The following is a 27,482-nucleotide window of genomic DNA, read 5'->3' on the forward strand; positions in this document are numbered from 1 at the left end:
CCAGGTCTTCTGACAGAAAAACAGTCCCAAATCTGTACAAAAATGCCACCACCATGCCACCAGCATATTTAACTGTGAGGTACTTTTCCATATGGCTACCATCTCTCATGTTTATTGCCAAAAATCTCTATTTTGGTTTCATCCGACCATAGAACCCGATCCCATTTGAAGTTCCAGTAGTGTGGATATTTTCTGACCCCAAAGGCAACTAACTTCTACAATTCTCCATCTGTGATCCTTGGAGATCTTTTGGCCACTCGAACCATCCTCTTCACAGTGCGTTGAGACAATGTAGACACGCATCCAATTCCAGGTTGATTCATAACATTTCCAGTTGACTGGAACTTCTTAATTATTGCCCTGATGATGGAAATGGGCATTTCAATGCCTGTGCTTTTTTTCATATAGCCACTTCCTATTTTGGGAAGCTCAACAACCTTTTGTCGTACATCAAAGCTATATTCCTTGCTCTTACCCATTGTTATGAATGACTACGGGAATTTGGCCTATATGTTACCTCTATACCCCTGTCATGGTTGAACAAGTTCCTGTTCCTAGTCACACAGGTGTACTAAAAAATGTAAAATATTATTGGGAATATACTTCAAATATATTTTTCTCATATTAATTCATATGGCTGCGAATAATTGTGGCACACATATTTAACAAATATATTTGTTTTTGATAAACGTGTGTTATATTTGCAATTTTTTTTTATCAAAAGGTTAAATAATAAAGACAATTTTTTACAACCTTCTTTGCTCATATTTTCCAAGGATGCCAATATTAGTGGAGGGCACTTTGTTTACAGGTGTACAGTAAGTGTAAATAAAAGATTGAATTTATGTGACAGAATAAATAAAAAAAATTCTTCCAGTTTTGCTCTCAAATCAAAAACACCTGTAATATAAATGTATAAAAAAATATAAAAAAATTTTTTGTTCATGAGCTATTTATTTGTTCAACTTATAGGGGAAAAAACATATTGTTCATTCTGAATCCAAACAAAACAAAAGGACTAAATCTCAAGCGCTATATTAGTTCATTCAGTTAACTAATTCATACTCCATTTGTCCAGGTCCCCCTGTTCCTGCAGGTGTGCAGGTTTTATTGACCCTGGAGAGAATCATGGGACTAGCTGTATATTGGGAGGCTGTACGTGGTGCAAGGCTCTACTTTGCCTTGAGCTCCACGGGGCAGAACTGTACATCCATGGGAGACCCGTTCTGCATCATCAGCCCAATAGGATGCAGTGAGAACCACACACTTACAGTCATGGCTGAGAACCAAGCTGGCCCCAGCAGCCCATCCCATCCACAGGACCTGCTCACCTGTATGCACTACACACAAATATACTGACTGTGTAAACACACCAACATACACCTGTACAGATTCAATACAAACTGATTAAAATTCCTGTATACACTAAACATAATCTCACAGATTCACATACATGTATGTGTTAACACACCTGTACATTGGGCTGTTAGACTCAAATATGGTCTTGAGACATTTTGCTTATTAACTTGCCTCTCTATTATTGAAATTTGTTTTTGAATTTGTCTTGGACTCACTAAATATGGTCTTTGTCTCAATTAAGACTTTGTAAAAAATAATGTTCATTTTGGTTTTGTTCTTTTTCAGAAACACAAGATTGACAAGAAATGATACCGTTACTGCAATAAATTACATCTTAGTATTGGAACAGCAAAACCAATTATTTTGTTTTTGTTTCACTGTAGCTAATTGGGTTTGAGGTCAAAAGAGGAAAATGAGATAATAGAATTTCATATATTTCATAGTTTTCCTGATATTTACAGTACCTCACAAAAGTGAGTACACCCCTCACATTTTTGTAAATATTTGATTATATCTTTTCATGTGACAACACTGAAGAAATGACACTTTGCTCCAATGTAAAGTAGTGAATGTACAGCTTGTATAACAGTGTAAATTTGCTGTCCCCTCAAAATAACTCAACACACAGCCATTAGTGTCTAAACCGCTGGCAACAAAAGTGAGTACACCCCTAAGTGAAAATGTTCAAATTGGGCCCAAAGTGTCAATATTTTGTGTGGCCTCCATTATTTTCCAGCAGTGCCTTAACCCTCTTGGGCATTGAGTTCACCAGAGCTTCACAGGTTGCCACTGGAATCCTCTTCCACTCCTCCATGACGACATCACGGAGCTGGTGGATATTAGAGACCTTGAGCTCCTCCACCTTCCGTTTGAGGATGCCCCACAAATGCTCAATAGGGTTTAGGTCTGGAGACATGCTAGTCCAGTCCATCACCTTCACCCTCAGCTTCTTTAGCAAGGCAGTGGTCGTCTTGGAGGTGTGTTTGGGTTCGTTATCATGCTGGAATACTGCATACTGATCATGCTCTACTTCAGTATGTCACAGTACATGTTGGCATTCATGGTTCCCTCAATGAACTGTAGCTCCCCAGTGCTGGCAGCACTCATGCAGCCCCAGACCATGGCACTCCCACCACCATGCTTGACTGTAGGAAAGACACACTTGTCTTTGTACTCCTCACCTGTTTGCCGCCACACACGCTTGACACCATCTGAACCAAATAAGTTTATCTTGGTCTCATCAAACCACAGGACATGGTTCCAGTAATCCATATCCTTAGTCTGCTTCTCTTCAGCAAACTGCTTGTGGGCTTTCTTATGCATCATCTTTAGAAGAGACCTCCTTCTGGGACGACAGCCATGCAGACCAGTTTGATGCAGTATGCGGCGTATGGTCTGAGCACTGACAGGCTGAGCCCCCACCCCTTCAACCTCTGCAGCAATGCTGGTAGCACTCATACGCCTATTTCCCAAAGACAACCTCTGGATATGACGCTGAGAATGTGCACTCAACTTCTTTGTTTGACCATGGCGAGGCCTGTTTTGAGTGGAACCTGTCCTGTTAAACCGCTGTATGGTCTTGGCCACCGTGCTGCAGCTCAGTGTCAGGATCTTCCCAATCTTCTTATAGCCTAGGCCATCTTTTTGTAGAGCAACAATTATTTTTTTCAGATCCTCAGAAAGTTCTTTGCCATGAGGTGCCATGTTGAACTTCCAGTGACCAGTATGAGGGAGTGTGAGAGCGATGACACCAAATTTAAAACACCTGCTCCCCATTCACACCTTGTAACACTAGCAAATCACATGACACCAGGGAGGGAAAATGGCTAATTGGGCCCAATTTGGACATTTTCACTTAGGGGTGTACTCACTTTTGTTGCCAGTAGTTTAGACATTAATGGCTGTGTGTTGAGTAATTTTGAGGGGACAGCAAATTTACACTGTTACACAAGCTGTACACTCACCAATTTACATTGTAGCAAAGTGTCATTTCTTCAGTCTTGTCACATCAAAAGTTATAATCAAATATTTACAAAAATGTGCTGAGTGTACTCACTTTTATGAGATACTGTACATGTAGTTGTGTTAAACAACTTAGAACATGACATGGTAAATTTGAGCCCACCCATTTTCAAGTGAACATATAATTTTTGTTGACATGTGTTTCTTGTTGTCCAGGTGTGCTTTGGTTGATTAATTGTTTAAACAATTAATATCTCTGAATGTCTACTTTTGGTTTAAGCCCTGAACTTCGCCTGTGAAGACTGCATTTTTTTCTAAAAAAGGATAAACCAACATGAAGACCATAGAGCTGTCTATGGGAGAAACGTGAGACATTTTGAAGCTGGGAAAATTCAATCAGAGCCTTTGCACAAACATTGGGCATAGCCAATACAACAATTTGTAATGTCCCAAAAAAGAAAGAAACCACTGCTGTACTGACAACCAGATTCTGAAAAAGTTGACCAAAGAAAACAGAAGCAGGTGATGACAGAAACAATGTAAGAAATTGTGAAGAATACCCAAAAATTACAGTCAGTATCATCGCCAACACCCTCCACAGGGCAGGGGTGTAAGTATCATACCGTTCAAATCACTCATCAACGGTAAGAATGGGGCGGCCAGATTAGAATTCACAAAGAAATACAGAAAAGTGCCACAGAAGTTCTGGAGCCTCTACCAAAGTGATGGAAAGGCCAGAGTGGAAAAAGAAAGGATCTGCTCATGATCCAAAACATAGAAGCTCATCTGTCAAGCATAGTGGAGGTAATGTCATGCGTTGGGGAGCATGGCTGCATCTGAAATGGGCTCATTAATCTTTATTGATGACGTAACTCATGATGGTAGCTGAATGAATTCAGAAGTCCACAGAAACATTCTGTCTTCCAATTTACACCGAAATGCATCTAATCCAACTGTGAGGAGCTTTCTTGTGTTGGCAGTGTGTTTTAGGTCATTTTCTTGTTGTATGATGAAGTTCCACCCAGTTAGATTAAATGCATTTCCCTGCAAAGGTGGAAAAAGTGGAATGGTTTAGACTGGCCAAGTCAGTCAGCAGACCTTACTCCAACTGAGCATGCATTTCATCACCTCCTGAAGATAAGACTGAAGGGACCCCCCCCCCAAAAAAAACAACAACAACAAAAAAAACTGAAGGAAGCCTGTACAAGTCTGTAAAAGTATCACAACAGAAGAATTCAATTTTCTTGATAATGTAATTAGGTTTTCAGCTTGATGCTATTTTTGCAAGCAAGGGATATGCAATCAAATATTAAGTGTTATTTAATTTACTTGAAGACTGTTTGTTCCAGTACTTTTGCTTCCCTAAACATTGAGTGGTCTACCACCACCTTGTTGTTCCAATACTTTTGGATGAGACTATCTTGAGTACAGTCACATTTATCTAGTGTTTCCTATTACAAGATTACAATAAACTAATACAGATTACACTATAAAAAGCTTACATTTGACTACATTTAGATTTCTAAATCTATTTCTAGACATTTAAAAAAAATCAAGATTTATATTTTCTTATTCTACTTGCAGATAATTTTGCTTCTTCATATAAATAAATGCTTAAAAGACTTTTCAAGCTTAAAATTAGTAAAATGTCTAGAAATAGGTTCAATAGTCTAAAAGTTAGTTGATTCTTGTGTTAATCTTGATTTAATTTGGACTAGATTTTGACCTGGCCTTGACCCTTTTAATACTTTGTCTTGATTTGATCTTGGCTAGTCCTGGTCTTGAACTTGACAGCAGTAGTCTTAACTACAGCCCAAGTAATTGGACAACTAACTGATCATCTGTTCCATTGTCAGATGTGTGTCATTCCCTCATTATATAACTCACAAGTAAGCAGATAAAATGTCAAGTATTGATTTCAAGTGTGGTATTTATATTTGGAATCTGTATGTTAAGATTTTTGTGGTGCAAGAATATTTACTCCATATTTACTCTGGTGAGGTCTTGACTATTGACTTTTACACAGAAGTGCCTAGTCTACATCTTGGAGGATGTTCTTGATCTGGCCTACTAGCTATCTATCTAGATAGACAGATAGCTATGCAGTACTGTGCAAAAGTTTTAGGCACATGCAAAGAAATGCTGTTGACCAATGATGCCTTCAAAATAATGAAATTAAAAGTTTCTACATTAAAAAAATAGTGTAATGAGCAGTAAACTTATATCCAGTGCTTGTGCAATAGCTCTGATCAAGCTTCCCCTATTTTCTCAGCTTGCTTTTCTCCCATAGGCAGCACTGTGGATTTCATGTTGTTTTATAGTCGTTAACAATAAATGCAGTATTCAAAGATGAAATTCAAGGCTCAGATATTCTGAGCTATTGATTATTTAAACAATCAATCTAACAACGCATACCTGGGCAACAAGAAACTTTGGTCAGTCACTTGTTCCGATATTTTTGATCACTTGACAAATGGGTGGGTTTAACAACAGGCTGCCATGTTCTAACTTGTATAACATATCTAAAATATGTCAGGACTTTAGTGTGTCGACGTTTTTTGGTAGTGCACATATTGCAGTATCTCACAAAAGTGAGTACACCCCTGACATTTTTGTAAATATTTGATTATATCTTTTCATGTGACAACACTGAAGAAATGACACTTTGCTACAATGTAAAGTATTGAGTGTACAGCTTGTATAACAGTGTAAATTTGCTGTCCCCTCAAAATAACTCAACACACAGCCATTAATGTCTAAACCACTGGCAACAGAAGTGAGTACACCCCTAAGTGAAAATGTCCAAATTGGGCCCAAACTATCAATATTTTGTGTGGCCACCATTATTTTCCAGCAGTGCCAATTGCCATTTTTGCTCTCCAGTGTCATGTGACTTGTTAGTGTTACAAGGTCTCAGGTGTGAATGGGGAGCAGGTGTGTTAAATTTGGTGTCATCGCTCTCACACTCCCTCATACTGGTCACAGGAAGTTCAACATGGCACCTCATGGCAAAGAACTCTCTGAGGATCTGAAAAAAAAATTATTGCTCTACATAAAGATGGCCTAGGCTATAAGAAGATTGCCAAGACCCTGACACTGAGCTGCAGCATGGTGGCCGAGACCATACATCAATTTAACAGGACAGGTTCCACTCAGAACAGGCCTCGCCATGGTCGACCAAAGAAGTTGAGTGCACGTACTCAGCATCATATCCAGAGGTTGTCTTTGGGAAATAGACATATGAGTGCTACCAGCATTGCTGCAGAGGTTGAAGGGTTGGGGGGGTCAGCCTGTCAGTGCTCAGACCATACGCTGCACACTGCATCAAATTGGTCTGCATGACTGTCGTCCCAGAAGGAAGCCTCTTCTAAAGATGATGCACAAGAAAGCCCGCAAACAGTTTGCTGAAGACAAGCAGACTAAGGACATGGATTACTGGAACCATGTCCGGTGATCTGATGAGACCAAGATAAACTTATTTGGTTCAGATGGTGTCAAGTGTGTGTGGTGGCAACCAGGTGAGGAGTACAAAGACAAGTGTGTCTTGCCTACAGTCAAGCATGGTGGTGGGAGTGTCATGTTCTGGGGCTGCATGAGTGCTGCTGGCACTGGGTAGCTACAGTTCATTGAGGGAACCATAAATGCCAACATGTACTGTGACATACTGAAGCAGAGCATGATCCCCTCCCTTCGGAGACTGGGCCGCAGGGCAGTATTCCAGCATGATAATGACCCCAAACACACCTCCAAAACAACCACTGCCTTGCTAAAGAAGCTGAGGGTGAAGGTGATGGACTGGACAAGCATGTCTCCAGACCTAAACCCTATTGAGCATTTGTGGGGCATCCTCAAACTGAAGGTGGAGGAGCACAAGGTCTCTAATATCCACCAGCTCCGTGATGTCGTCATGGAGGAGTGGAAGAGGACTCCAGTGAATTCCATGCCCAAGAGGGTTAAGGCAGTGCTGGAAAATAATGGTGGCCACACAAAATATTGACACTTTGGGCACTATTTGGACATTTTCACTTAGGGGTGTACTCACTTTTGTTGCCAGCAGTTTAGACATTAATGGCTGTGTGTGTCGAGTTATTTTGAGGGGACAGCAAATTTACACTGTTATACAAGCTGTACACTCACTACTTTGCATTGCATCAAAGTGTCATTCCTCAGTGTTGTCACATGAAAAGCTATAATCAAATATTTACAAAAATGTGAGGGGTGTACTCACTTTTGTGAGATACTGTATGTACCACAGCATAAGCATTGACACCCCTTTGCACAATCACACAACACCCACCCCCACACACACACCCAACACACAAATAGACAAACAAAAATATACAAACACAGAAATACAGCAACTTTTCTCCTCCTCTGTGCAGACCCATGCCCTCCAGACTCAGTGGAGGTAGACCAGCCCTCTGTAGGGAACTGCTCAGTGGCATGGAACATGGTGCCATGGGTGGAGTACTACATTGTGTACATAAACAGAGATGATGGAGCAGTGGAGCAATGCAACACCACCAGCACCATCTGCTATTTCCAATGTGACTGTGGCTACACCTACATGACTACTGTATTTGTCTACAATGTGGCTGGTGCCAGCCCTCCAGGACCAGTTCTCAACTACACCACTGGTGTGTCGCTGATGAATACACACATGGACACAACTCTGGACACAGCTCCATGCATTTCTGTTGGGAAGTCGACTGGGGCATTTACTTTGTTCACATCAGAGGTTTTTAATTTTTTTTAAACCATGGCACAGAGACTGGTTTATTTCAGTTTTAATTTTAATTTTTTTTTTTTTAACTATATTAGACTTTCGGTGGGTCACACAAATCTAAAAATGCTTTTTTAGTATTTGGAGGCATTGCCTTTTAATTGCTTGAGCTTGACTCAAATGATTGAGGTAGACTTCCACAAGTGTCTTACAATATCTTGCTGGAATTTTTGACCATTCAGTCATGTTTGTGGACCTCCATGCTCAGATATGCTTTTTAAGTCCAAATTAAGTAAAAATTTTCTGTGGGATTCGGGTCATGGCTTTGTGATGGCCACTCCAATACATTCACTGTTTAAATCATTTTGTTATAAGTTTGGAGGTACACTTTGGGTGATTGTCCTGTTGGAAGACCCAGTTGTGACCAAGTTTTAACATTCTAGCTGATTTCTTGAGGTGTTGCTTCAGTATTTCTAGATAATCCTCTTTCCTCATTATGCCATCTGTTTTCTGGTTAACTAGTCACTTTTCCAGCAAAACACCTCCACAACATCATGCTGCCTCCCCCATGCTTCACAGTTGGGATGCTGTTCTTTGGCTTAAAAGCCTCACAGTTTTTCATCCATACAAAGTACTGATCATTATGGCCACACAATTTAATTTTATTTTATCTGGCCAGAGAATACATCTCCAAAAGGCACTGCAAACACCACTGAATATCAATTAATCTTTGACTAAGGTACATTAAACACTCACCATGGCAAAAATTCAGCTTGATTGCAGAATGTTTATACATTCTTCCTCTGTCCTCTAATTGTATATTATTTATATGTATATATTTCTATATTAGTTAGCTCTTTGACAGTGAAGATTGCAGCATTAGAAGTGCGCATCCTGACTCTAGAGGGTTAGTGAGAGTGAGAGCAGCGTAGTTTCTGTAGGGGAAAATTTGGATTCCTTAGGCATAGTTAGCAATCCCCCACTTCTGTCATTAAAATGATCTCTTTATATATATATATATATATATATATATATATATATATATATATATATATATATATATATATATATATATATATATTATTGAAAGACATAGCACATTGGAAAAAAAGAAGCAAACTTAAGTACACTGAGAACCACATTTATAAAAGGAGAAAAAAGTTAGAGATTATTTTGTATATCTCAGTGAATCAACAAATCGGGAGCAAACTTATTTTTTGCACAGATTAGAACACACATTCATACAGTCGTACATACCCATTAAAAACAAAAAGAAAATAAAAATAAATGACTAAATAAAAATTTAAATAAATGAAAAAACTAAATAAAATTTAAATTGGCACCCAGAGAGTACCTAATCTTTTCCAATTTTAGAAAAGACATTACGTGATTGAGCCACTGAGTGCTGGAGGGAGGCTTTGTGAATTTCCAATGGAAAAGAAGGCGCCGTCTTGCAAACAAGGACGTGAACGCCAAGAGATCTAATTGGTTCGAGTTGTACCTGTTATAATCCTCCGGATACCCAAATATGACAATATGGGGAGAGGGTTTAACAGTAATGGACATTACTTTTGAGATGCTATCAAAATACTTCTGCCAGAATGAGAATAACAATGGGCAGGAATAGAACATATGAGTTAGGTTGCAGGGAGAGGCATGACATTTATCACATCTGTCAATGACAGTGGGACAAATCTGTGACAGACGTGTTTTGGAGAAATTAATCCTGTGCAATACCTTGAACTGTATCAAAGAGAGACGAGCACAAGATGAACTTGAGTGTACCTTGTTAAGGGCAACGTCCCACCAGGCTTCATGTAAGGTCAACCCCAATTCGTCCTCCCAAGCAACCTTGATTTTAGTGATAGGTGAGCTGTTGTAGGATAAAAGTTTATTATAAATTTTTGAAATATTAAAATTACCTCTGATGTGAACAGAGTAAGCCCCTATTGACTTGCCAAAAAGAAATGCATGGTTATATGAACTATATGGAGTTGTGAAAAACTGTGATTTAATATGTCTTTAGCATAGGTGTACGTAAACATTTGGCTTCACTCAGCTATATTACCAGTGGGAGTTGCACCTGATGAATACATATATCAAGCTACATATAATTACTGACACATATAATTTCTGATTTCATCTATAACTCAATAGACCTTGACAGTAGTGTTCACTGTTAATAATAATCAAATTCAGTATCTTAACAGATAGAACTCAGTGTTTGTTTGACCTCTGTTTTGGTTCATTTTACCATAGGAGTACTGGTTTAATTTTAGGTACTTTCATAAAAAATTTGAAAAAAAATTACAAACTACATTCATTTCGCAGGTAAAATTTCTGCATTTCTCTGTCCTCTCTGCTCATCCAACCACTCTCTGTCTAGTCCCCTGCTGTCCACAGAATGTTTACATCACTCTTGTTTCGACTGAGACACTGGGGGTCACATGGCCAGCAGTGCGTGGAGCAGAGTATTATGAGACAGTAGCAGCAGATGGATCAGACACACTACATTGCAGTGACACCATGCCTAAATGTGCCCTGTCTGACCTTACCTGCAACAGCTTGTACAGTGTTGTAATCAGACCCTGCAGTGAGATACGCGGTTGCAACAACACCTGCACACCAAACACACAGGAAACAGGTAGTCTATGCAGACTTTAATTTATATTATATTTACATGCAGCCCACACATGTTCAATATATGTTGGTTTTTCTAAAATCTCTAGATGTCAGCAAACATTGCCTTATAGACCATATTAGAAATACATGAATTCAAAGCTTGTAGGATCCCCCCCCAAAAAAATATTCATTTATTGAACAGAAGGCAGAAACACTATTTCAGTTTTATATACAGAACTCGTCAGTTGGCTATTTTTTTTTTTTTTTTACTTATTAAACATTCTTTTGATGAGGTTTGAAAAAGTATGCAACTTTTGCCTCTAACTCCACAACCCCTATACCAGAAAATGAAGATATCCTTGAAAAGGAAAACATATCTAACATTTTCATTATAAGATTATTATGATGTATTTTGTCAACATAGTCTAGTATTACTCCACCCTTACACAACAACCAGTACACTATTACACTATACAGTATCTCAAAAGTCAGTATACCCCTCACATTTTTGTGAATATTTGATTATATCGTTTAATGTGACAACACTAAAGAAATGACACTTTGCTATAATGTAAAGTAGTGAGTGTACAGCTTGTGTAACAGTGTACATTTGCTGTGTACACCCCTAAGTGAAAATGTCCAAATTGGGCCCAAAGTGTCAATATTTTGTTTGGCCACCATTATTTTCCAGCACTGCCTTAACCCTCTTCGGCATGGAGTTCACCAGAGCTTCACAGGTTGCCACTGGAGTCCTCTTCCACTCCTCCATGACGACATCACGGAGCTGGTGGATGTTAGAGACCTTGTGCTCCTCCACCTTCTGTTTGAGGATGCCCCATAGATGCTCAGTAGGGTTTAGGTCTGGAGACATGCTTGGCCAGTCCATCACCTTCACCCTCAGCTTCTTTAGCAAGGCAGTGGCCATCTTGGAGGTGTGTTTGGGGTCATTATCATGCTGGAATACTGCATACTGATCATACTCCGCTTCAGTATGTCATAGTACATGTTGGCATTCATTTTTCCCTCAATGAACTGTAGCTCCCCAGTGCCGGCAGCACTCATGCAGCCCCAGACCATGACACTCCCACCACCATGCTCGACTGTAGGCAAGACACACTTGTCTTTGTACTCCTCACCTGGTTGCCGCCACACACGCTTGACACCATCTGAACCAAATAAGTTTATCTTGATCTCATCAGACCACAGGACATGGTTCCAGTAATCCATATCCTTAGCCTGCTTGTCTTCAGCAAACTGCTTGCGGGCTTTCTTATGCATCATCTTTAGAAGAGGCTTCCTTCTGGGATAACAACCATGCAGACCAATTTGATGCAGTGAGCGGCGTATGGTCTGAGCACTGACAGGCTGACCCCCACCCCTTCAACCTCTGCAGCAATGCTGGCAGCACTTATACGTCTATTTCCCAAAGACAATCTCTGGATATGACGCTGAGCATGTGCACTCAACTTCTTTGGTTGACCATGGCAAGGCCTGTTCTGAGTGGAACCTGTCCTGTTAAAACACTGTATGGTCTTGGCCATGCTGCAGCTCACTGTCAGGGTGTTGGCAATCTTCTTATAGCCTAGGCCATCTTTATGTAGAGCAACAATTCTTTTTTAAAGCTCCTCAGAGAGTTCTTTGCCATGAGGTGCCATGTTGAATTTCCTGTGACCAGTATGAGGGTGTGTGAGAGCGATGACACCAAATTTAACACACCTGCTCCCCATTCACACCTGAGACTTTGTAACACTAACAAGTCACATGACACCAGGGAGGGAAAATGGTTAATTGGGCCCAATTTGGACATTTTCACTTAGGGGTGTACTAACTTTTGTTGCCAGCAGTTTAGACATTAATGGCTGTGTGTTGAGTTATTTTGAGGGGACAGCAAATTTACACTGTTACACAAGCTGTACACTCATTACTTTACATTGTAGCAAAGTGTCATTTCTTCAGTGTTGTCACATGAAAAGTTATAATCGAATATTTACAAAAATGTGAGGGGTGTACTCACTGTTGTGAGATTCTGTAGGTGACTGTTACTTAGCACTGTAATGTATATGTTGCTGTATATGTTGCTGTCTATGTAATGGTTGTTTGAATAATACAGTCATACACCTGACACAGTATGTGTCTGTCAGCCCCATGTGCTCCTGAGATCCTGAACCTTACCCAGGTGAGCAGCTCTGCCGTGCAGGTATTATGGAGGACTACCAACAAACAAGCCAACTATACGGTGAATGCTCTTGGCAGTTCCAGCACCCTTACTTGCTCATCCACCAGTACTTCTTGTGGCATTACCAACCTGCCTTGTGGAACAACTTATGAGGTCAGCGTATATGCCACGACCTCTGTGGGGCGTAGCTTGCCCAGCTATAGCATCGCTATGGAAACAGGTAGAGTACTGAATCGGGAATCAAGAGTCATTCAATCAAGAATCACTCTTCTAACAACATTTGGAGAAATACAATAAAGTTATTGGTAAATAACTGTTAGACCAAAGGTTGGTTACAAGTAGTTTCAGAGGAGATTATTGAGTAATTAAATTTATACAACCAGTTGGTTTTCAGTAAATAATCATTCAGTTTCTTTAAGATACTGAGTATATTAGTCGTAGAGTACTAGTTGACTACACAGTTTTCTGTTAGATTATGGCTACAGTAAATTATAGGTTGGGTCTAGTAGTTTACAGAGAGAATGCAAATAAATTAGGTAATAGGTGGATATAAAAATTGGTAGATTATTGCTTTCAGATTAATTGTAGGCTGCAGGTTGATTAGTCAGATTACTGGTAGAGTACTGTTAAATTACTGGTATGTTAGAGGTAGATTATATGTAGACTACAGCAGATTACTAATAGACTGCAGGTAGATTACAGTATTACAAACAGATTATAGCTTAATTACTGGTAGATTTGTATTAGATTTATATTATAGCCCTTGACCAATCCTTTCCCGGCAGTCCACTTTCCTATGGACATTATGAAACTAATATACATACAATGAAAGTAGAGTCAGAACAAGTTATTAAAAATAATTAATTAACCTTATTCAATGTCAAAGGTTTCATTTGTAAATCTAGAATTAAATTTTAACTTTCAATCACTTGGCTAGAACTTTAACCACTGAGACAACACTACTGCTGGACCTGTGTGTGTGTGATGAAACAGATATAAGATGTGATGAAGTGAATGGTATGTTGTAGTTAACCTATAATTTTTAGGACCCTGCTGTCCTGAGACTCTCAGTGTGGGGCAGGTGACGCAGTCCATGACCAGTGTGAAGTGGTCATCCTCTAAGGGAGGCTGGTCTTATATCACATCGCTGTCCTCACCTCGAGGTCATGCAAAGTGCCATACCATGGACACACACTGCTTGATGGGATGCATCACATGTAGCACCAGCTATAACATCTCAGTGGAGACCATAAGCATTACGGGACACAAGACCTTATGCAACTACCACGGCTTTTCTTCCAGTAAGTTACATGCCACTACCTGCCTTGCATCTTGCTTACTGCCAGATTTAATGCACTAACAAGCCTGATACAACACATTAGATAATCAATCTATTCAGATTTGCAGACCAGGTAGAGTGGATATAAAAAGTCTACACACCACTGTTAAAATGGCAGGTTTTTGTGATATAAAAAAAAGTAAACTAAGATAAATCATGTCAGATCATTTTCCACACTCAATGTGAAATTATAAGGTAAAAATTAAGTGAAAAACAATCAGAAACATTTTAGGGAAAAATAGGAAAAATAAAAAGCTAATAGGAAAAATAAAAGTGTGCAGACCCCTAAACTAAAATACTTTTGATTTTCTTACACCACTTTGGGTGAGTGTCTATCAGTGTGGCACATCTTGACTTGGCAATATTTTCCCACTTTTTATTGCAAAAACATTCTAGCTCCATCAAATTATGAGGGCATCTCCTTTGCACAGCCCGCTTCAGGTCACCCCACATATTTTTTGCTTGATTCAGGCATGGGCTCTGGCTAGATCATTTAGCAGCATTGATCTTCTTTTGGTTACACTATACTTTTGTTGATTTGGATGTGTGCTTTGGGTCATTGTTGTGCTGAAAGGTGAATTCCTTTTCACCCTCAGCTTACGAGCAGACACCTGAAGGTTGTGCACTAAAATCGACTGGAATTTTGTAGATATTTATGATTCCCTCCACCTTCATAAAAGCCCCAGTTCTGGCGGATCAAAAAGCTGCTGCCACCAGCATGCTTCACTGTCTGCATGGTATTCTTTTGGTGATGTGCTTTTTTTTGGCAGCAAGCATACCTTTTGGAATTATGGAATTATTATACCTTTTTATTATTATTGAATTATTATACCTGGACTTCATCTCATCAGACCATAACACATTTTGCCACATGGTTTGGGGTAATTTTGTTTTTGTTGGCTTGTTTTTTTTGTGAGAAATGGCTTCCCTCTAGCCACCCTACCCCATAGCCTAGACATATGTAGAAAATAAGAGATTGTTTATAAAAGAACGTTTCCATAGGTCTCTTAGCAGCCTCCCTGGTAAGTGTTTGTCTTATCCTTTTATAAACATTTGGAGGGACATCCTGTTGTTGGTGATGTCAGTGTGGTGCTCCATTTTCTCTATTTGTTGATGATGACCTTCATGGTATTTCATGGGACATCTAATGTTTTGGAAATTCTTTTATATCCCTCTCCTGATTGATTCCTTTCTACAAGTGAAATACTATGCATGCTTTGTAACCTCTTTGCAAACCGTGGTTTCAGCAGTCAGATGAAACCATGAAGTTGTGGAAAGAAAATCCTACAGAAACAAGTTGTCTTTATTTGGAGTTAATCAGAATAATTTAAGTAGATACAGATGTATGATAATTATATTTGAACATGACATTGAATGTGATTGGTTCATTCTGGACACAGCCATGTCCCCAATTACAAAAGGGTGTGCACACTATGCACTTTATTTTTCCTATTTTCCCTAAAATGTTTCTGATTGTTTTTCACTTACTTGAGAGTGGATTAAGTTCTGACAAGATTTACCTTAGGGTTTTTTGTCTGTTTGTTTTATTTTTACATCACAAAAAACGTCCATTTGAACAGGGAGTGTAAACACTTTATATCCACTTCAAATGTCAGAGAAAGAAGAGTTTTAGCCAAAACAATAAAAGCAGGCATAAAACCATGGTCACTGGCTAGGCAAACAGATGAACAGAGGTATACTAAAACCTGGTCTGAAAAACAAAAAAAATTAGCATAGTATTACTAAAACCATGGTTTAGGAATGAGTAAACATAACATTTAACATTTGAAATCACTGGGTGTATGTATACTATATAGCCAAACGTTTGTGGACACCTGCCCATCAAACCCATATGTGCTTTTTGAACATCCCAGTCCAGATTTTTCTCCCCTTTGTTGCTATAATAGCCTCTGCTTTCCTGGAACAACTTTCCACTAGGTTTGGGAACATGACTATGGGGAGTTGCCCATTGAGCCACAAGAGCATTGGTGAGATCAGGCACTGATGTTGGGCCAGAAGGCCTTCCAATCAGCATTCCAATTAATCATAAAGGTTTTCAGTGGGGTTGAGGTCAGGGCTCTGTGCATGCCACTAGATTTCTTCACACCAACCTTGACAAACCATTTCTTCATGGACCTTGCTTTATGCACAGGGGCACTGTCATGCTGGAACATGTTTGGGCTAGGCCTCTTAGTGAAGGGAAATTGTAATGCTACAGTATACAAAGGCATTTTATACAATTGTGTGCTTCCAAATTTGTGGCAACAGTTTGGGGAAGGCCCAAATATAGGTGTGAATGTCAGGTGTCCACAAACCTTTTGCCATATAGTGTACATAGAAATTAAAGTATGAGTAAGAATAAGTTTTATTTCGATAATTAAATGATCCTTAATGCTAAACACTGGCTCGATAGAGTACAGTTAGGAATGACTGCAGGCATGACTGAATTATTACAAAATGCTCCCCTTAAAATTGTTGGATACACTTCCTCACATATAACAAAAAAGCCTAAATGTAATACTAATTGGGTGAATGTGCATGAATAACTATTGTTAGATTGCAGATTTCTTGTTGCAGAGATTCCCCAGGAACTTTGCAGGAAAAATCAGCAACACATTGCCTTATGGAAGATATGGTTTTGTTGTAATACTACACCAGCTGTCAGAGGCAGAGAACAATGTGTTAGGCTCACATCTCTGCTGCACCACCCCCACCAACTGATCCAAAGCAAGATGTTATATTAGGTATATAACAAAGCATTTTGGTGTGAAATAGACAGGTTGAGAGGTTGAGTATTGGGATGTTGATTCACCTCAGACAGTGGGAAAATGTCTTCAACAAAATGGTGAAGTGTAACAATCAAAAGTCATGTGATTACATAAGTCAGGAAACATCCTGCTTCATAACAGTATAAAGGTAAAACAGAATCTAACACTTTTATCAATGTGAGTTTGAATTGTTATTGGCTTATTGCTATTTTGCTTAACAATGAAAAAGGTGAATAGCCTGCCAATTATCATGATAATGCTGCATTGGACTAGAGGTTGTAACTTGTGAATCCTGAACCCCGACCAGGAAAAGACAAATAACACACCTCTCAACTCGGAATCCCTAGCTGAGAACTCAGGTGGTTTCCTAAACTCAGAGTTCCTACTGTACACTCACCATCCACTTTAATAGGAACACCTGTAAACCTGCTCATTTATGCAAATATCCCATCAGCCATTCATGTAGCAGCAGCACAATGCGTAAAGTCATGCAGTTACAGGTCAAGAGTTTCAGTTAATGTTCACATCAAACATCAGAATGGGACTTTCACACACAACCGTCTTTAGAGTTTACACAGAATGTAGCGAAATAATAAAAAAAAAAAATCCTGTGTGCAGAGGGTCTGCAGGCTGAAACACCTTGTTGATGAGAGAGATCAGAGGAGAATGACCAGACTGGTCTGAGTTAGCGTTGGGAGACAGCCAGGTGTTGAGTAATCTGACAGCCTCATGGAAGAAACTTTTTTGGAGTCTGGTGGTGGTGGTGGCATGAGTGCTCTAGTACCTTCTGTCAGATGGTAGTAAGGTGAAGTGTCCATGAGAGGGCCGATATGGGTTGTCTGCCATGTTGGTGTTTTTGTGGCTGTAGCAGTAATTGTATGAGATGATAGTGATTGATAGAGAGACCCCAATTATCCTTTCAGGTGTTCTCACAATCTGCTGTAGGGTCTTGTGGTCAGAGACTGTGCAGTTCCCATACCACATGGTGCGACAACTGGTCAGGACGTGGTCCATTGTTCCTCTGTAGAAGGTGGTGAGGATAAGAGGGGAGAGGTTGGCCCTCTTCAGCCTCCACAGGAAGTGGAGGTGCTGCTGGGCCTTCTTGGCTAGGCAGGTGGTATTGAGAGTCCAGGAGAGGTCCTCTATTATGTGCACACCAAGAAACTTGGAGCTTTTAACTTTCTCCACAGTTGTTCTGTTGATGTGCAGTGGTCTACTTGGATCCTCCTGAAGTTAGCGAACATCTCTTTTGTTTTTAAAACATTAAGAAATAGATTGTTTCCCGTCACCATTCTTCAAGCTGGTTCACCTCCTCCCTATATGCTGACTCATAATTGTTGTCTGTGGGCTCAAAAACAGTGATAAAGTGCTGATATTTTCCCCTCAGATCAGTTTTTCACCTGTTTCAGAACCAGTTTGGCACGTTTCAGAAGTGGTCTGTATGCTATGATTAGCGTAACACAGATGTGGTCAGAACAGGGTCAGTCCATCTCATGTGGTCCAATAATTGTAAAGTAGGTTGCTTGATCACTTTTAATTTTTTGAGTGATTCAATTTTAAGTTGAACACATCTGATGTGGGGGATCAGATACAAAGCTGTAATTTTCATAGAAATAAGTCATCTATAGTAACAGTCTGTTGCAAAAAGTTTGAGTTTGAGATTCCACTGGTTACAGAGCTAGGGCTTGTGGAAATTTGTGGAAAAGTCTACATTTGATATTGAAAGCAGTGAAGCATGCTTTATCACAGGGGGTTTTCAAACCTGCAGAGTTCAGCTCCATCCTCCAAACTATGGCTCTGTTTATGGCACTGTTCATTTGTAAAACACTCAACTGAACACTGTAATTCCATATTTGGATCAAATCTATTAAAACATACCAACTGTATACCTGTACCAACATGCTAGATCAGGGTTCTTCAAATCTGGCCCTCGAGGGCCACACTCTTGCAGAGAATTCTCACATCTGAAATGATTTGCATGCACACTATACTTACCTAGGTATTGAAAAAATACCTAGGCAAGGTAAGGTACTGGTAAGGTACTAGGTAAGGTACTGAGCCTCGAATCATTCAAATTATAAATTGACCCTAAAACTGTAACTGTGAGTAATCTTGAGCATTACATTTGGACTTAACTTTCAAGTCTAAGGAACAAGAATATGCAAATCTTGTCCATCGTAATGTGCTCTAGAGACCAGTTCTTATTCCAAGGAGCTAGGACCATCCTGAGCCGAGATATTGAGGTTTCCGTAAACAGGTGTATAACCAAAATCTGTTGTGTGCCATGACACAAAGATGGCCATCATGGTTAAACCAAGTAAAAAAAAAAAACTGGTGGTTTTGCAATGTCAATACATAGAGGTAATCACTGAAAAAAAAAAATTGACCATAAAAAATGGTCAAGCAATATATATTGGACAACTTGAAATGGAATGCCTCAGTAGTGAGCAGGGAGGTGGTGGCAGGGTGTAGCATTGTAAGCACTTTGAATGTTTGTGTAGATCTAGAGTGTTTGTTTCACGTGTCACAAATTCAACATGCTGGTAGAATTTTTGTAGTAGTAGGTTTGTGTGGTTAAAATCCATGGCAACAACAAAAAAAAATCCATCAGGATGCACTGTCTATAATATTGAATATACAGATTCTGCATATTTGACCCCTTGAGCAGGATGATCAATGTAAATTGTTCTTATTTTGTTTAAAGATCTTTTTTTCATTTAGTACTGCCCTTCAGACACTAAATAAGATAGTTACATGTCTCCCAGAAGACAAAATAATAACAGCTTACACTGATCATCCTGTTCAAAAGTTTACGTCATCCTGACTCTTAATGTAACGTGTTACCTTCTTGAGCATCAGTGAATGATGACCTTTTGTAATAGTTGTGTACGAGCTCCTCAGTTGTCCTCAGTATGAAAAGAAGGATCTCAACATCATATAGTGACTGTTAAAAAGGGGTCAAATATGCAGAATATGCTGGAAAAGCAAAGAATTTGCAGGACCTGGAGGATTTTTCTGAAGAACAGTGGGCAGTTTAACTGCTCAGGACAAACAAGGGACTCATGAACAACTATCACAAAACAAAAAAATAAGGACACACAGTATTAAGAATCAAGGGTATGTAAACTTTTAAATGGGGTAATTTTTATAAATTCAGCTATTACCTTGTCTTGTGGACTGAAATAGCTTATTCAGGACAGTACTAAATAAAAGACACCATGGGATTTTTATGATCCCTCTTATTTTGTTAACAGTATTAAGATTTAACAGATTCTGCAATGGGTATGCAAACTTTTGGGCACAACTGTAAATATTGTTTACCAAGGGTGTCCTGCAGAAAACCCTGACCTCAACCCAGTCCATACAGGAATTTGCGGAGTTGTTTTTTTTTTGTTTTTTTGTGTGTGATTGTTGCGGCCAAAAAAGCTTGCTTCCCCTTTCAAAGGGAACTTTGACGTTGCATTTAGCATAACACTATGGGAGCACCTCTCGCGCGTGACCAGCATCTGAAGCTTGTGTAAAATCATGCTTATTTATAGGCCTGCCATGATCAGGTGATGTGGCAATTAAGTGCGTCGTGTGATATAAATATGGCACCTGTGAACTGCGCCATCAGCCTTTATTATCTTCAGCGAAAGACTGCATGTCAGTTGTTTGTGTAAAGAAACAAAAAAGATGCTTCATTTCTGCGCTATCTTTTATCAAAATCTTAGAACTTTTCTATCCCTTTAAAAAAAAAAGAGAAGAAAAAAAAAGAAATGAGCGAGAGAGAAAAATATGAGTGAGAGAATTCAGGAAGTGTGTTACGGCTTGCTCCCGTTTCATCACGGGGAATAGTGCACACTTTCTGGGTGAAGTGTCTAGGGCTCTAGCATGCGATGGCAGCCTCAAGAGGCTGCACATGGTAATGCCTACATTAAGCAGCTCGCCTCTTCTTGGAAGCCAAAGCGAGTTGGGTTTCAGAGCCTCGCGGATCTGGGCCGGCCGCTGCCAAGGCAGCTAGCCGTCTCAGGTTCAGGGGATCTCTTATGGATCCGGAAGAGGAGCCGGAGACGAGCGCTGCTCTATCTCTTGCTCTGTCTTCCGGGTTCGGCTCTCCGCGGGATTTTGGAGCTTGCGTCGCAACTCCTCCTTCTGCTATGGAAAGCCAAAAGGGAAGAAAAATACATACACAAAAATAATAGTAATAATTCCTCTCTGACTCCGAGGAGCCAGAAGGGTATACTAAAAACTGAGAGCAGCATATAAAGAGCTGCTTGAAGTGATTACTAAGGTTGGATGAGCCTTTTTCTCCCCAGTGAAAGTAAATCCCTCACACTGCAGAAACTCCCCTTTCTTCCAGAAGTGCATGACAAAATATCAGGAATCTAGGGGAAAACCACGCATAAGCCATATTTATAACCCCACGATGTTGAATTATTCGGCCATTGTGGGGAATGAACGGTATGGCTATTTACCTATGCTGAAGGTGGAGGAGGCGCTTGCGAGCTACCTCTCTCCATCGACGGCAAGTAATTAGGGGGGCCGGCTTTGCCATCCAAGCCACCGTGTAAGGCAACCGTGGCATTGGTGGGCAAGACCTGCTGTGTGAGCTCGACATATGGCGGCATTCAGCCAGTTTCTTCCCTGTTGTTTTGAGTTCACTCGGGCATCCACGAGTGGAGCCTGGGCCAGCACTAGTGCGAGGGAGACCCAGAAGGCGAGTAAGGCAGCCCGCCAACCCCCGCGGACAGCCACGGGAACCGGGCAGCCACAGTCATGGCCTGCTACTAGGCCTGATCTGAGAATGGTCATAAAGGCCAAACAGGCAAAGAAGAGTGGTCCTGAGGGGCCGTGGAGGGATGTATCAGGGGACATGAGGTTGTTAGGGCAGTTAGCCCCCAGTTTTACTGTAGGGCTTCCCCTAGCCAAGGCAGTCCCAAGTTTTCAGTGTTCTTTGGTCAGCGAGCTGTCACAGGGCAACGAAAATCTGATGCTTTCCCTCCAATAGAATGTGGGATAGTTAACGTCACTAAAGACCATCTGGCAGTGTGGAAACTACTGCCAAACGTGCCTCCATGGGTTCTGTCTACCTTAGAAAAGGGTTACCGGGTCCAGTTTATAGCTAAAACCCCGGTTCAGAGGTGTGCTCACCACAGTAACAGACCAGAGCACAGACCAGAGCCCGACGTTAGCGCAGGAAGTAAGATCCCTCTTGGACAAAGGGGCCATAGAACATGTACCCCGTTCCCTGAGGGATGGAGGTTTTTACAGCCGTTATTTCCTGGTCTGCAAAAAATAGGAGTATGCGGCCAATTTTAGATCTGCGTCATCTGAACTGTACTGTTCGGACATACAGGTTCAAGATGCTGTTGCCCAAACTTATCGTTCCACACAGACTCAATTTGAGGACTAGTTTGTGACGATAGATCTAAAAGGTGCATATTTCCACACAGAAATATCGCTAGCTTTATCCCCTCGCACCTTCACAAAGTGTATGGATGTCATTCTGGCTCTATTGTGACTCCAGGGCATCCGTGTACTAAACTACCTGGACGACTGGTTAATTCTAGCACGATCCAGGGAACTGGTGGTTCAACATCGAGCTGTTCTTCTCCCCCACATGAAGAGCTTGGGGCTCAGGTTGAACCACAGAAAAGTATGCTTTCCCTAGTGCAGTGGACAACTTTTCTAGGGGTTATAAGGATTCTACTACAGTGAGGGCATTTCTATTCCCAACATGCGTAGGATCAATCCTATCAACAGTGAGCAGGATAAAGCTGGATCTTGTGAGTTTGGCCAAGCGGGACTGCATGTGTTCATGTCCGAGGAGACAACACACGGCCGGCTGTGGTTCACCCTCACTCCTCCATAGCTGGATGCTATGGTGCACATGTGTCTGAGGTCACACCTGTATGCTTCCCCCCCCCCATCGCTCTGCTCCCACAAGTTCTAGCCCTGCTAGATGGCACTCCTTGGGAGATTCCCATCTGTAGGGATCCAGTGTAGACCCAGTGAACTTTGCAAGTCCTGGAGTTCTTACAAGTCTCAAGCCGGAGGGCTGTCCTACTATCTCAAGCCGAAGGGCTGATTTATCACCCTTGGCCAGAACTATGGAAACCGTGGGTCTGGCCCTTGAGGGGCACCAGCTCATAGATTCTGGTCTCACAACCAAGGTTGTAGAGTCCATGTTAATACTAGAGCACCAACCACAAGGAAATTGTATTCACTCAAGTGGCAGTGTTCTGTCTTGTGGTGTGAGGAACATCAGCTAGACTCAGTGAACTGCGCAATAGCTACAGTCGTGGAGTACTTACAAGAATGTTTCTCAGCAGGGTTGGCTCCTTCTACAATCAGTCACGGTCAGCCATGCCCCTGTTGATGGAGCATCTGTGGGGCAACGTCCTCTAACTATGAGGTTCATGCGTGATGTCAGGTCGCTGAGGCCGATCTGCAGGCCGCGCATACCTTCCTGGGACCTTTCTGTGGTCCTGGAAGGTCTGTCAGGGACCCCATTTGAGCCCTTAGTGTCAGCCTCTGAGAAGCTTCTGACTCTGAAGGTAGCTCTTCTGCTGGTCCTGACATCTCTCAAGCGAGTAAGAGATCTACAAGCTCTCTCTGTTGCCCCTTCCTGCCTTGACTTTGCCCCTGGATTGGCCAAGGCCTTCCTGTATCCTATGCCGGATTATATTCCTAAAGTGCCTACATCAGCCGCCCACCCTGGGGTGTTGCAGGCTTTCTGCCCTCCTCCATTCCCCACACCAGAACAAGAGAGAATGTACCTGCTGTGTCCAGTAAGGGCTCTCCATACTTACGTCCACCGCTCCGGCCAGTGGCGTAAGTTGGAGCAACTGCTGGTCTGGTCTGCGACAGTAGAGGTGATGCTGTGTCAAAGCAGTGCATCTCGAATTGGTTAGTGGAAGAAATCTCTATTGCTTATGAGGCGCGTGGTCTCGCTACGCCTCTGGGCATAAGGGCTCATTCCACTAGGGCGGTCGCCTCTGCGAAGGCTTTGTCCAAAGTGGTATCCTTACAGCATGTGTGTGCTGCTGCAGGGTGGTCTATGCCACACAAATTCATTCATTGTTACAGCCTGGATATTCATTCCACCCTGGGCTCGAGTGTCTTGCAGTGACCCTTGGGCTTGGGTCTTTTTGAATAGGCCGTACCCTCGGTATGACGGAGTGGGTATTCTCATTCCCATAGTGTTATGCTAAACGCAATGTCGAATTTCCCTTTGAAAGGGAACATCTTGGTTACGCATGTAACCCTGTTCCCTGAGAAGGGAATGAGACATTGTGTAGCTTTGTCATACCAGGACAGGCCTGTGAATTGTGTCTTCGCTTCAGATAATAGAGGCAGATGGCGCGGTTCACAGGTGCCATATTTATATCATGCGACGAGCTTAATTGCCTCGTCACCTGATCATGGCAGGCCTATAAATAGGCATGGTTTTACAAAAGCCATTCAGATGCCGGTCACGCGCAAGAGTCGCTCCCATAGTGTTATGCTAAACGCAACGTCTCGTTCCCTTCTCAGGGAACAGGGTAACCCAGACGTTTTGCTGCAACGTTTTTCAAAATTTGCAATGCAGCTTTTTGGAGGGTTTTGGGTTTTTTTTTTTCTTTGCAGAAAACTACTTGAATTGGAGAAATGCAACTGCATGATATGTTTTACAGTGATATTTGTTGGTAAATGAGAAATTTTATTTTATTTATTATTTGTTGGTAAATGAGAAATCGAAGAGGGCTTTAGCAGAATCCGCATTGGGATGCTGTCATATGAAGCATCTTGGCCCAAATCTGCGGAAAATCTGTGGTAATTTTGAAAAATTGCAAGCTCCTCAGAATATTCTGGAGTTTACTTGATTTGCTTAATTTCTGTGATCACAAAATCATGCCAGTCATGCCAGGCCTTCTTGCCACATATTAGTGCCCAACCCCTTGTGCTCTTGTGGCTGAATGGGCACAAATTCTCACAGACATGGTCCAAAACCAAGTGGAACGCCTTCTCAAAAGAGTGAAGGCTGTATGGAGCAGCAAAGGGGGAAGCAAAACTATTAATGAAAATGGTTTTAGAATGGAATGTTCAGTTCTCAGGTGCCCACATACGGTGGGCCATAAAGTGTAGATCAGGGGTGGGCAATCTTATCCGGAAAGGGCCGGTGTGGGTGCAGGTTTTCATTCCAACCAAGCAGGAGGCACACCTGATTCCACCTGTTTAATCAGTTGATCTTGGCTTTCAATAGATTCAGGTGTGGCTTCTGCTTGGTTGGAATGAAAACCTGCACCCACATCGGCCCTTTCCAGATAAGATTTCCCACCCCTGGTGTAGATCATTTAACACCCTTTGTAAGTATGGTGTAACATAGCTACATTGACTTTTGAAATCTTGTCCTTCTAGTAATCTTCACCTGTTGGAGAAATCTAGTACAGTATGTAATACACTGGCTCATATTACTGAAGTTTGACGACTAATTATATAGCTTTCTGTCTTTTATTCTAAGGCACTTGTTGTCCTTCTGGTGTGAGGCTGTACCGGATGGTCAATAGCACACTTCGTGTATACTGGAGAAGTTCAGATAGTGTCAGCGGTTACTCAGTTGAACTTTACAGCAACAACGCCAACTACACATGCAGGCCAGTGCTGGGTGTCAGCTCATGTGACATGGATAGTGTACTGTGTGGTGACACCTACAGTGTGGTGGTTGCACCACTTACACTACATGGTTCCAAAGTCCTATTCTGCCCCAGGAGGCTGTACTTTGGTGAGATTTTATTTTCTGTGGTTGTTTTGATGTGATGTAAGAGAAACAGAACTTTACTGTAATTTTTATATAGATACATGATTATTGTAATTATTTATTGTTTTAAAGGCAAACATTTATTCAGGGACAGGTGGTTCCAAAAAATGCATAATAAAAATATATATACAAAACAGACACTAAATACAAACTACAGAAGCAGTGCTATTCACACTGGGGGAATTTGTTTACAGTGCCAAGTAATTTACACTGGTTACAAGTTTCAAGGTGTGATTTATTTACTAAGAGTGTTTCACTTATAATCTGATTGTAGTATCACCAGGTGTCTTACTCACAGAATGTAATTGGAATGGATTTGTTCTCAAATTAAACTACAAGGCATACAAATTACAAAAAGAGTTACAACCCACAAGAACTACAAGGCACAACCGATTAAATCCCCTTTGGGAACATATGTACTATTGGGGGATTGGTGGCCCAATAAAACAATACAGTGCAACCATAAACCTGAATCACAATTTTGCTAAACAGTTTTAATGGTTGGGATTTATAGGACACCTTAACACAACACAAATTTAGGATCTATCACAAATAATTCCAATTAAGAATAAATGCTTGTTGATGATGAAGATTTATGTAAATTCTGAAAATGTATCTTTTTTTTTTTTGTCTTTACCTTTAACAGTTTCCTGTGCTGGCAACAATGTTGGAATGGGTATGTAACCCTCATACTTTAGATCACTTCAAAATAATTGATGGAAATTGAGAAACACTTGAGATAAACATTGTGATTGCAGTAAAGAACTAATAAGTGTCCAGAAAATAACACTTAATTGGATGCTATTTGGTGATTTTCTAACATCTGTTAATTATTACATCATTCCCCAGTTACTTATCGTGGAAAAAGAAGTATGGATTAGCAGCTGTCATTATAAGGGTCTCTCTAGAAATTGATAGTGAGTATACTCTGAAAAGTGTCAATGTATAAATGTGTCCTCATGTGGTCTGATGCACTTGATTTATGGACTGTGACTATTTTTTTATACTCCTTAGAGATGCATTCAAATTCCCAAACTACTTTCTGAATGCTGTAAACTTTAAACAATATAATTATTGTGCAACCTGTAGTTGCATAGCATAAAACATGCCTCGATACCAACAGCTGATACATGGTGATACTATGCTTAGTGCATGTTGTTACCCCAATAAATAGAAAACACAAAATGGCAGCAATCTTGACCTATTTCAGGATTAATGATCAAAACAAAGCAGACTATAATCTTTGCTCTGTGAATCTATCAAGAAGAGGAAATCCATCATATTTCTATAATGGTGCCATGGTGGGGCAGCGGGTAGTTGCTGCCTCACATCTCCAGAGTCCTGAGTTTGATGCTAATCTCAAGTTTCAGTCTGTGGTGAGTTTCTGTACATGTTCTCCCCCTGTCTGGGTTTTCTACAGGTTCTGTGGTTTCCTCCCACCTCCCAAAAACCATGGCAGTGGGTGGATTGGTTTAGATAAATTGCCCCTGGGTGTGAATAAAGTTTACAAAGTGCTTTACAGACAGCGAAGAAATTAATAAAAATAAATCAAATAAATGAAATATTCACTACCTTGTGATTTTTTATTGTATTGCTGTATTTTACAGTGGTGCTTTGTGTGCCCTTTAGAATTTTCTATATTTCTGCATAAATATCCTGTCAGCTCAAACTATCTGGTCATTCTCCTCTGATCTCTCTCATCAACAAGGTCTTTCCTCCTGCAGACCCTGCACTCACAGGATGATTTTTTT

At 40.8% G+C, this 27,482-nt stretch overlaps 1 protein-coding gene across 1 annotated transcript in view; it reads left to right on the forward strand.

Moving 5' to 3' along the window:
* The window catches only part of fndc7a (fibronectin type III domain containing 7a), a 71,637-nt gene extending 44,951 nt beyond the window's left edge, over positions 1-26,686 (forward strand). Inside the window, exons 6-13 of the mRNA XM_047162699.2 lie at positions 1,079-1,333; positions 7,704-7,958; positions 10,431-10,688; positions 12,808-13,062; positions 13,889-14,143; positions 25,435-25,695; positions 26,378-26,407; positions 26,581-26,686. Coding sequence (XP_047018655.2) covers positions 1,079-1,333; positions 7,704-7,958; positions 10,431-10,688; positions 12,808-13,062; positions 13,889-14,143; positions 25,435-25,695; positions 26,378-26,407; positions 26,581-26,612 — 1,601 coding nt within the window. The 3' untranslated portion in view covers positions 26,613-26,686. The remainder of the gene's footprint in view (positions 1-1,078; positions 1,334-7,703; positions 7,959-10,430; positions 10,689-12,807; positions 13,063-13,888; positions 14,144-25,434; positions 25,696-26,377; positions 26,408-26,580) is intronic.
* The last annotated feature ends 796 nt before the right edge of the window (positions 26,687-27,482 follow it).

Source organism: Ictalurus punctatus, chromosome 20 (assembly GCF_001660625.3).
Source record: "Ictalurus punctatus breed USDA103 chromosome 20, Coco_2.0, whole genome shotgun sequence".
NCBI lineage: Eukaryota > Metazoa > Chordata > Actinopteri > Siluriformes > Ictaluridae > Ictalurus > Ictalurus punctatus.